Consider the following 11,755-nt stretch of genomic DNA (forward strand, 5'->3'; position numbering starts at 1 on the left):
TTTTAAAAAATTGCAAATAAATTCCTAATAATTTTCAAACTTTATAAAGTGGTCCTTCAAATTTTTTAAAATTACATATTAGTCCATATTTTTCATATTTTAAATTTGACCCAAAAGTTTTAAAATTTATGAATATGACCCAAAAAATTTAACAATGAATTATTTTAATACTTCATCCAAACAAAAGAATTTAAAAGTAAATGAATTTCAATTGAATTATTTGAATTGCTTAGAATTTCAAATTCCTTAAGAAAATTTCAATTATCTTATCCAAACACATTCTAACAGTTAGGTGCAATTGTGATGACGCCACTTATTGTGTCAAATGATTTCTTTCTCAAAGTCGAATAAAGGAAGCAAGAACTCCATTTTCTGAAACACCCATCATACAAATGAAAGTTGAAGTGAGGTAAATCTATGCAGATTTTATCGGATGTAAAAGTAGAGCCGTCAAAATGGTTAGCACATATGAGACGGTTCGTCATGTCTGAAAAATCAAAGGGCTTAGATCTTAAAATTAAAGTCCATATTTTTTAGGGTTTTTTAGTCCGATCCTAAAAAGCCCGCTATACATTAGAACTATACATTATATTAATATTTGTGTTATCTCACTCCAAAACTACACACTAATATTTCTCACCTCACTAAATTTTATCTTTTTTTAAATATTATAGATTAATATAATCAAACTAATATTTAATTATTTTATGTTTTATTTCATAATTCACGTATTCTATTAGTTTCTCTTAAATTAAATATTTGAGTATTATTTTATACACTTTTGATATATATATTATATTAAAAAACATAGTAAAGTATTCATAAAAATTAATATAATATTTAAAAATATACTATATTTAAAATAATATATATTTTTTATTTTATATATAATAAATATGATGAAGCTTTCATTTTAATTTTGTATAAAAAATAATATAACTAAAGCTCATTTAGAACCCTGAAGTCTATACAGGACCAAGCAGCCCGTTTTGACAGCTGAAGTAAAAGGGACCACGACAACCCAGTCACCAAGTGGCCCACCTATTTTAGTCACTATCTGGCTAGCCACAAAAAATTGGTGAATTATACTTTGTGTCTTTTTTCTGCTTGCTTTTGTTTATATAGAAATTATTTTGGAGAATTTCTTAATGCAACGTATACTTTTATATCGCACTGTGCAAAAATATAATTATGTCTCTAAGTTTTGGACATGTAACTTCGGGTGCACCAAACATTTTCTGTTGAGACAATTATTTCGGAGATGTATATTCGTAAAACTTTCGAAGGTATATTTCCATAATGTTACGAAGCAGAAGCAGAAAAACAACATGTTGACAAAATAAAATCATCATTAATATCGTAAAATCAGCAATACATAAGAGATTTTAACATAGATCAAACATTACATTTAAATATCTATGTGGACGTTGTAACATTTTGATAATATCATTGACCGATTTCGAAACAGTCGCATCCAGCTCGATCGAAACTTTTGATTCTAAACGGAAAAATGTTCTTCACATAGCCCATAAATCAGCGTTGTCTTCAGCTCAAAGTTGTCGAACTCAAGCTTCCCTTCTTTGTCAACGGATGTGAGCGGTACTGTTAGCTGGAGATTTTGACAACTAAGTGCTTTAAAAGGAGTTGTGTACTTCGAAGAAGAATGACATTATAAGGCCGTTTTAGAGTTTCTTTAAGATTAAAGTTTCTCCTAAGTCGAAGCAAGGAAGGAGTTATAATATCCTCGAAGGCAAGAAGTCGAAAAGATTTAGAATATTTCGAGGTATTTCTGAAAGATACGCGTTGGCAAAATCACGTTGTTTCGCACTTCAAAGCTTCAAGTGGGAATGTTTTGAATTTCAAAATATTATATTTGATTAGCCAGACACGTGGAAGCATTAGACAATCAAAACGCATGCAAAGAGACAACGTGGCGTTCTACTAGTGTAAGACCGTTAGGGTTGAATTAGTATAAATAAGGATCTTAGTATTAGGATTCAGGGGTGTTCATTTTGTACAAATCATTAAACAAATCACTCAAGTACCAAGCGAAAGAGAACGAGTTTCATTGAGAATGTACGTGTAACACCATTTGTATTTTTACATTTAGTTTCAGTTTTATAAATTCAAGTCATTTACATATATTGTTCCTTTCTTTCGAGTCTTGTCTTTTATCATTACAATCGAAGTATACCTTTAGAATATGAACTCAGTCATAAAGATTGTAAACTTTTAGACACATGTCCTAGGATCAATCTAGTCAATCCTGTAAGTAACCAAAATATATTTAATAGTTTGGAAGACTAGCGGTTGTTTTACCAGAAAGGTACTAGATCTTCACAATTTTGCGATTGAAGCCATATGGTAGAAGCTCCTGCAATGTGTATTACAAATCTTCAAGAGGGGTGTACTCAATGATCTTAAATTCTTTTGAGGGTATAACGCCGTTAAAGTGAACATTTCCAACAATGCCTAATGATGATCATTAAGGTGTAATGTGTTTTGGTATGAAACAAAATGACAAGTGCCTTATATTTATAGTAGTTGTAGACTAATACTAACCTCAGAAATTCTATCTTGTACCAGGGCATATTCTAGAAATGTATCTCTGAAACTGCCATTTATTTCAGAAATGTATTTCCCAAACCTTCCTTGGCAGAACATAAAAAGAACATGTAATAAATACAGAGTTTTTTTTGACAAATTTCATAATAGAACATTAATACAATTTCACTTACAATAATTTGATGAATAAATACTAAAATGAACCAAAAGACTTCTCGCCAAACAAATTTATAACTATTGGTGCTACCCTTTTGACTTTTATTTATTTTTTTCTCTTTCAGTCTTCTCAATTTGGTGAACTCTTGCATCCTTTCAAAAAATTGGTCTGACAAAGTCTCGGCTTTGTTTGTTGAATTGCTTGTCCACTCCGGTGATGTAAGTGGTATAAGGGCATCCTGATTTCAAATAAACTTGAACAAAATGCTGCGAATTTGAAACCTACCCAATACAGATAATACGATAATTTGGATTAGGAGGTGGTGCAGTGTGCAGTTGAAAAAAAGTTTCCGAGAAACCATATCTGTTAATATTAATACACACTCTATTATACGCACTTACTATGAGATGACCCATTTCAAGGAAGCTCATCCATTTATCCTCCCGTGTAGGTACACCAATGCACGAAACAAGAGAGTGATACATCATTTCAAAATTTTCTTTATTCCTGGATAGTCATGTGTATGATTCTTTGTTGCCCTTCAATTATGAGCACGAGGGAAACATATTGAACAACTTTATGGGTCCAAAATATATCTCTAACGGTTACTCTATCCTCGCATCTCTGATACCTAGATATGTAATTGTTATAATGTAGAAGTTTCAAGAGGTGTTGCATTTCGGTTCTGTCACCCTAAGCGCTAATTTAGTTTGATAGCGCCTGTTGTAAACTTGCCTCATATTTGCGATATTTTTTATGTATTACGCTTCAAGGTTGCAAGTATGTTTTTGGGTTGCACCAAATTCAAAGTCATGTCAAAAACACATTTCTTCTCTTTTGGCATGAGGAGACATGCAATTGGATGACCAACTGATTTTTCGCACAAATCATGGTTATGGAAACCACATATCACATTAAACCTCCATTTATTATTTGTCAATCGATAACCACGCAACTTAAATGGACACTCATATTTTCTTGAACTGGTATCTTCTCGTTTGAAATTTCATGAGAGGAGGTATATATTTCCCACTTCTTTCGCGTGTCAATGTCACAAATGCACCTCTTTTATCTAAACCATTATCAGAACTTCCGATTACAACACCAACCCCCAGTTTGAATGCCTCTGTACGAACTCATTGAAGCATGTGATCACGAAATTCGAACTCTTGTTCATTTCTAAAATGGTTGCCAACATTTATCTCCTTCACTTCTACAAGTGAAGCATCCTAAGACACAATATGTTTGGAGATAACATCGGGATGCACCATACCTAATGAAAACAAAAACATAAAATAATAACAATCATCCAAAACAGAATGCTGAAAATCATCACAGACACTTTCAGAAAATGTATCTTCGGATGAGTTCATTGAGAATTCGGAGATACACTTCCGGAGGTAGAGTAACCTTTTTCAGCATCAAAACAAGATTAATGTGAGAAATGAAAGTTTAAATGAATGAACTTTACCTTAAATTCCAACTTTTTTTACTCCTTTTGATTTGATAAAACACAATAATGGAGTTTTGGAGTAAATATTTGATTGAGAATGGATGAATTTTTTGAGAAGATTTATGAAAAAATTGGAAATTAAGTCTGATCATGCAGATCGATGTTTTTAGCAATAACACATTTGATTTTTCAAAGATGCATCTCCGGATTAATCTGGCATGCAAAGGTGATTGATTTCTATGTCCCTCAAATGGTCAATTGACAATTTATTTATCTCTATGTTCCAGAGAAGTATCTTCGAAAAAACTTCGGAAAAACTTTAAGTTTGCCTGTAGGGTAAAACCAATTTTTCTCGTTCGTGTGTGATACAAGAAATAAGATTGCTAAAGCAAGGAAGAATTGAAAAAGCAAGTTTCTGAATCCCCATTGTAATTTTATAAAAATTAGTTACAAATAACACTGAAAGATACTAAAAGTTGGTGAACCAACTGAGTCTTCATCTCTCTCTAATTCATTATTGTTAAAATGGTATTTATGCATCGCCCAATTAGTCTTCTCAGGTTTTGCATGCCTGCAATAGTTGGTGTTGCGTACAAGTAACTTTTTAAAACTCTTCATCACAAAACCTTTCTTCTTTTCCTTGCTCCCGTTGTGTATGCTTAAGAAGGCATGTGAAAAAAGTGGTGGATCGATGCATCTTTGCTAACTCCTGTATCATTTTGCAGAACAATTTCTCGTAAGTTATCCGTTATACATGTAAATGAACTCTTCTGGCTAGTATGAGATTTATGTACTACACAAAATAATACCAGGGTGGAAATACTGCAATAGGTTGACAAATGTACTGCAATAGATTTATGTACAAAACAAATGTTGTATTCACGAAAATTATGAATTTCAGAAAAGTAAGTATGGTTGACAAAAATGATGACGACCCGGAAGTTGAAAAAGCCCCCGTCAAAAGGGTGACTAGGTAGAAACCTGACCTTTTCTGTTGGTTGAATAAACTGACTACATCAACTATGTATTTGGATTCATGTTGAAATTTGACATTTAACATAAAATGAAAAATACCAAAAATTAAGGAGAGCCATCCAAATTGTTGTTTTCTCAAACAGTTAAACAAAAAATTGTTTTATGTTCCTCGTAGTTTTATAGTTTTATTAGTTATTATTAACAAAAAAAGACAGTTTGATTACTCAGCACTTGGCAGAAGATGAGCTTTAATCAGTGCATTGTGCAGTCAAAAGAAGTAAGGTCAATTACCATTGTTTTGGTGAACATGGGGAGTTCCTTAATAGGAAGTGGAGAGACAAATCTGCAACACTGCAACATACAAATGATCGGCCAGAAGTATGGCTGCTCTCTTTTTGTTCACCCCAATCTTTTGTATAAGAACAAAGAAAACAAAAACCGAGTAGCATGAGAAGTTACACTTGAGGAGGCAATGAGATAGTAATGTGAAGTAAGAGCACATATCCAACGATGGAAATTCTAAGTAACTCAAATTTAAAATAAGGATAGTACTCATTGTTATATTATCATAATGGCAATAACCAACGAGTACAGTATGTTACCAATAATAGAAATGAATTACCCAAAATAAGGCTTGTACGAAACACCTCAATTTGAATCATCTCACAAGTGGTAGAGCCTACAGAAAGCCAAAGAACATGTTATGACAACAAAATTTTCAGTAATGAGTCTTGCAATTGAACATGACAACTTTTGGGAAGGAATTAATAATGGGAGTCATTCATTTAATTAAGGCTTGAAATTTTGATATAAATTTTTTACCGGAAACCTTTAACATCACCAAAAAATACTGATACAATTAGATGTAAAAAATCAGTTTGATTACCATATTATCCATGAACAAGTGTGAAAGTGAAACTACCTATTGCATTAGAAGGAAAGTTCAAGAACTTACGTGGTTGTACAAACTAAATTCAGCAATTCTTCAATATTCCGGGCTTAATCATCAAGGGAGTTAGCTGTTTCAATATCTGCAAGACAAAATAAAATGATATTTTTAAGACCCGACAAATTATTAACTATATCACACACTTTGACACAACAATAATGAGATCTCTGGTCAGATGATTCTTACCTGAAAATATGAAAAAATATTTGTTGTGAATCAGCACCCAAACGACCTTGTTTACAAACATGCACCCATACAACCTCGTACAGCAAACTGCAAACAACATGAAAAAAAGACAAATGTTCAAGATACAGAAAATAGATAGAAAGGGAGGAATAAGTTGGCTGGGCTAATAGTAGGATTTAATTTTCATCTGTTTAAAAAGAAAACGAAAAAAGTTGGTGCAGAGTACGAATGAAATTAGAAAAATGGCATTTACAGGAGGCAGAGAAAAACATTTACCGATTTAAAATCCAATTTCAAGCTTAATAAATTTATCTGCGGTTAAACTGAATGTCTGGGATGTGGGAAAGTTTGGGCCAGATTTGCGGGTGTTTCATGCGGCACCGTTCTTCCAGCAGAGGACATCGATAGATTCGTAGCTTAAGCAGAGAGGCAGGTAGTCTGCTGTCTCCCGCTATATTCTCCAGCTTGGGAGAGTCTCTAATTGATAGTTTTCGGAGGGATGTGAGGTGGAGAAGCCCCCTGCACTCCAATGTGTGCAAACTTGACATACTCCATAGCTCAAGGGAGGTAAGAGAGGGAGGTAGCAACGCAAAATCCTCCTTGGGGAAAGACTGGGCACTATCAGTAATGGTAAGATGGGTAAGCATGTCTGGAAAAGTTAGAGATGGGCTCCTTAATAACTTGTCGCAGTTCAAGATCCGAAGTGATCTCAAGCTAGATGGCATACCTCCTTCAGGAAAAGTCTCAATTTCTGGGCAATCTTCTATTGTCAAATTTTCTAACATTGGGAGAAGAGTATCTATGTGACAAGGAAGCGACTTTAAATTAACGCAGCAGGAGACATGCAATGTATTCAAGTTTGGAGCAGACAACCCCTCTCCTAGGAATGGTACAAAATTGGGGCAGTCTCTAGTACCAATATCAACGAGATTTTGAAGATTCTTCAAAGCGGAAAGATATTCAAAGTTTTCACAGTTTTTGATACACAGATATTGAAGATTTGGAAAGGTTTCCAATGAGAGGGTTCTAAGAGAATCGCAACTCCTTTTTATATACAAATACACAAGTGACTCGAGTTGGTGGTTTTGCATTGGGAAATCTAGATTTTCACAATTCTTGATAGTCAGGCACTGCAAAGATGCAGGCATACAATCTCTCGGAAATGATATTGCAGATGAACAATCCTCAATGTATAAATTTCGAAGAGAAGTTGGTAGGGTGATTCTGAAGGCTTCAAACACGGACTCTGTCACTAATTTTCCTTGAGTTTTTAACTCTTTTAATGAAAGTGGTAGTAGCTCTGGTAGTGCTACTTTATTGCTTTCACACACCTCTAGTGTAGTTAGGACAAGGGACCTTGGGAGAGATGAAGCAAGTTGGTAGCATCGTTCAATCACAAGTCTTTCCAAAGCAGGAAGATGAGATGGCAAATTTCCCCATAATATAGGACAATCAATAAGCATAAGGGTCTTCAATATAGGGAAGGGAGCAGCTGATTCATGGGGATGATGCCACACTTCCCAACAAGGCATGTCACAGAACTCGAGAAGTTCAAGGGAAGGAAAAAGTGTGTCCGGAAAAAAATCACCATACTCAGATCCAATAGTCTCCATCATACTCATATTACTAATTATTAATACCTTAAGAGAGCGTAATCGTCCAAGTGGTGGAAGGATGCAACAGTTATGACAATTACTCAAAGATAAACTGGTCAAATTGTGGTAGGAAAGATCTCCTACCCATTTTGGAAATCTTGTACCCCTGTATCCATCTATACCTAGCTTTTTAAGTTTCTTGTTCGGCTGTAACTTGCCAAGTATATCCATCTCACTTGATGAATTTTTAAAATCGTCCTTTGCATCTTGAGACCATACAAATGATAATTCTTCAAGGTACTTCTTATCCATTATCTTTGCCTTTGATGCTTCAAAGCTGTTGGTAACATTCTCTAATTTCTTAATGGAAAGTGATCTGTGAAGATTTGAAAGTTTCCCCAGTTCCTTGATCCCTCTCTCTTCATGTTTTCCCACAACGAAGTAACTCAAATAATGCAAATGATTCAATTTGCTCATTCCAACAGGCATTTCTTCTAACTTATGACTTCCACGGGTATCAAGATGTCGCAAATTTACAAGATTTTGCATATCATTGGGAAGCAAGGTTAGTTCAAGACAATAGCACAACCTCAACGTTTGTAGATTATACAAATTACACAGTGACTCTGGTAATGTTTTAATTGCCGTGGAAGAGAGATCCAAGTAACGCAAATGGATCAGTTCACATATCGAATTGGACAATGCATCAAGATATGGAGAGTTGTGAAATGACAAAACTCTCAAGCTCTTCAATGTGGATAAAATGATGCATGATGCCTTTTCGATATTGGCAGAAGGGAGTTTAAAATTGTTTGTCAAAAACGTCCTAAGATGTGTGGCTCGGCCAAAAATATCAAAGCTTTCAAAGACTTGACCACTGAAGCGTCTAAATGATAAATGACGGGTCATGGTACCAATCTTCGTTTCTTTCCCGAGTTCTTCTGTTCTGAAATAGAAATTTCCACCAAGCAATATTGCTAAGTCATGCACCAAATCATGCATCACAAAATGCTGGTAGCTGTTCCCACTTCCCGAACGTTGAAAAAAAGATCTAGAAGCTAAGTCATTAAAATACCCATAACCAACTTCTTCTAAAGTCTTCCCATTTCTTTGAGGTTGTAAAAGATCTTCGGCCATCCACAACAAAACCAGTTCATCTTTATTAAATTCATAATCCTTAGGATACAACGAACAATAAATGAAGCAGCGTTTCAAATAAGGAGGGAGATAATGATAACTAATTCTTAGTGCTGGAATGATCTTACTATCATTTTCCCAAATGTTACTATTTAGTATATTATCCCAATCCTTGATGTCACGTTTACTTCGCAACAAGCCCCCAAGTGATTGTGCTGCTAAAGGCAATCCCTTACATTTTCTAACAATCTCTTTGCCAATTCTAAGGAGACTCTTATACTCACTGAATTCTTCCTGAGAAAGACATGCATGGTTTGCAAACACTGACCAACAATCTTCATCAGACAATTTCTCAAGAGAGTAATATTGTTTACTTTGAACCATAGAAGCAACTTTTTGGATACGGGTTGTTACAAGAATTTTACTTCCTTTAGCTCCATATTGAAGAGGCCTTAAAAGAGAATTCCAGCCGTCATAATCCTCGGTCCATACATCATCCAAAACAATTAAAAACTTTTTTCCAGCTAGTTTTTCCTTCAAATCACAATGAATTAACTCTTTGTTATTTGTGCTACAAGCATTCCCCACAACTGACTCCAAGATAGCCTTTGAAACATTCAATTCATCAAAATGATCAGAAACACAAGCCCATGCTTGAACATTGAATTTCTGCTTGATAGCGTCCTGGTTGTACACAGATTGAGCTAAAGTAGTTTTTCCCACTCCACCCATGCCAACTATAGGGATCACAGAAATCTCATCCTTATCATTATCATCATCTAACAGTAATTTGAGTATGGCCTCTTTGTCTTGATCCCTGCCAAATATGTTAGATCTGTCTTCTAAAGAGGTTGATGGAGATCTCCACGACGAGTGATGAGTTGCAATATGTTGAAGGCCAAGAATATCTTTGAAATTGAGAATGTATTCAAGCCTAGCAACTATATCTTCCAGCTTACAAACCATATCCCTTTCCTCAGAGTTGAAAAGGCGAGAGAAATAGTTAGTAGTACTGACCTCCTTGTTCTTCTGAGTAGTTGCAGTTTTAGTAAAAATCCGATCGAGGAGGTCATCAGCGACATAGAGAGCATCTTTGAGATCATCAAGCCATTTGTTAACAGCAGAGTCATGAATCTGCTTTTGTTCAGCATCGTTAAGCACGGCTTCAACAGCATAAAGAGTGTTCTTCAACCGTTGAACCAAATTGACGTCAAGTTTCTTCCCACGGATCAAGTCAACAACCTGATGAGAAGCAAGCTTGTCGAGGACAACTTCAATGAAAGCAGAGAGAAAAGCTTCACCAACAACAGCGGCCGCCATAAGATAATTGAGTGATGAGATTGAAATAGAAATGGGAAAATCAGAAAGTGATTGTAACTACTTCACTGTGCTCAACTGGTTGGATTCTTTATACATAGAAGCAGACTAGAAACCAAGACAATTACTGTTAGTATTAAATTAATTTAGAATAAACCTTTAATTAGGAATCAATAGTTAACTTAATATTGACACTAACTTTGAGTACCAAACCGACCTTAGCTCAGTTGGTAGAGCGGAGGACTGTAGTTGGTACACCATGCTGTCATCCTTAGGTCACTGGTTCGAATCCGGTAGGTCGGAATTTTTACTTCACAGTGCTAAGATTTGCGAGCTTCGTACATTATTTTGAATCTGCTATTAAACTAGTTTTCAATTGCTTTTAAAATGGAAGAACGATAATCAGTTTTTTTTGTTTTGAAAGAAAAAAGGTTGACAGAGTTACCAGAGATTGAGAAGCAGGGCATTGCCATCGTCGTCGTTCAGAAAGCCTTGCGGGAGAGTTTCCCACCCACCGGAGGAGAGGAAGGTTTCTATTTTTTTTTGTACCGTGAATGGAAAGGGGAAATTATAGCAGCAATCTTTCTTTTCACTCCCCAACCTTGATGATGAGGCTTTTTTTTTTTCTTTTTGCGGTTGTTAACAAGTAATTAACGATTTTCCGTTGAAAATTTAAATAAAGAAGTTATTATTTAAAAAACTTAAATATAAAGAAAAATTTATTCAAGAAGCTTAAAATTTTAAATTTCAAATACATTAATATTCTTAATAATCCTAGTATAGTCATGTTTATCTCACAAAAAATTAATATCCGAGTTGGAGTAAGAATAACGCATTAAATTTTTTATTTTTTATGTCAAAAAACCTAATTCATAATATAGGGTCATTAATAAATAATAATATTAAAAAAATTCTTTTAATCCAAATACTCTTAAAAGACATAAAAACAACATTTACAATTTACATGTAATTGCACTAGAGTACAGTTTGCTAAGAGCATCTTTTAATAGTGGAAACTGGAAATTGAAAAATAGTTATTAAATTGTAATACAATATATATTAAATCGTAAATAAATTAATGGAGTCAAATATGTATTATTTATTTATAATTATCATAGTTGAAAATTTAAAATTACTTAAATGCGACTCAAAAACTAGTGGAAATTTGGGATATATTGAGATAAAAAACTATGTGTATAATTCAGATGGTTTAATATTAAAACCAATTGTTAAAAATTTGCGGCTTTTATAATATATTTAAAAACCTTTATTATTTTATTTATGATTTATAATAAAATAAATATATAAAATTTTATTACTTTGAAACAAATTGTTATTTATACGAGAACTCGTTAATATTAAAACTTTTTATTATAAATTATTTATGGTAGCTATAGAAAGGCAAGCATGGTTTTGAATAT

General features: G+C 33.9%; 1 protein-coding gene and 1 non-coding gene across 4 annotated transcripts; one reads left to right on the top strand and one right to left on the bottom strand.

The window, feature by feature from the left end:
* Positions 1-4,344: 4,344 nt before the first annotated feature.
* Positions 4,345-11,373, bottom strand: LOC131627923 (putative disease resistance RPP13-like protein 1). Of its 3 annotated transcripts, none has more exons than XM_058898779.1 (8): positions 10,780-11,373; positions 10,552-10,688; positions 6,562-10,442; positions 6,286-6,372; positions 6,106-6,181; positions 5,773-5,829; positions 5,442-5,559; positions 4,345-4,884 (listed from the first exon to the last, which is right to left on the bottom strand). In XM_058898779.1, the coding sequence occupies exon 3, from the start codon at positions 10,335-10,337 to the stop codon at positions 6,594-6,596; it is 3,744 nt and encodes a 1,247-aa protein (XP_058754762.1). In that variant the 5' UTR covers positions 10,338-10,442; positions 10,552-10,688; positions 10,780-11,373; the 3' UTR covers positions 4,345-4,884; positions 5,442-5,559; positions 5,773-5,829; positions 6,106-6,181; positions 6,286-6,372; positions 6,562-6,593. The 3 variants fall into 3 exon arrangements, with proteins under 3 accessions (XP_058754762.1, XP_058754764.1, XP_058754763.1); XM_058898781.1 differs by having other exon boundaries at positions 10,534-10,688; XM_058898780.1 differs by having other exon boundaries at positions 10,552-10,699.
* TRNAY-GUA (transfer RNA tyrosine (anticodon GUA)) lies at positions 10,547-10,637 on the top strand. Its single transcript is given in 2 exon segments — positions 10,547-10,583; positions 10,602-10,637. It is a non-coding gene; the product is annotated as a tRNA-Tyr (tRNA).
* Positions 11,374-11,755: the final 382 nt, after the last annotated feature.

The sequence above is a fragment of the Vicia villosa genome, unplaced genomic scaffold, assembly GCF_029867415.1.
Source record: "Vicia villosa cultivar HV-30 ecotype Madison, WI unplaced genomic scaffold, Vvil1.0 ctg.000415F_1_1, whole genome shotgun sequence".
NCBI classification, from domain to species: Eukaryota; Viridiplantae; Streptophyta; class Magnoliopsida; order Fabales; family Fabaceae; genus Vicia; species Vicia villosa.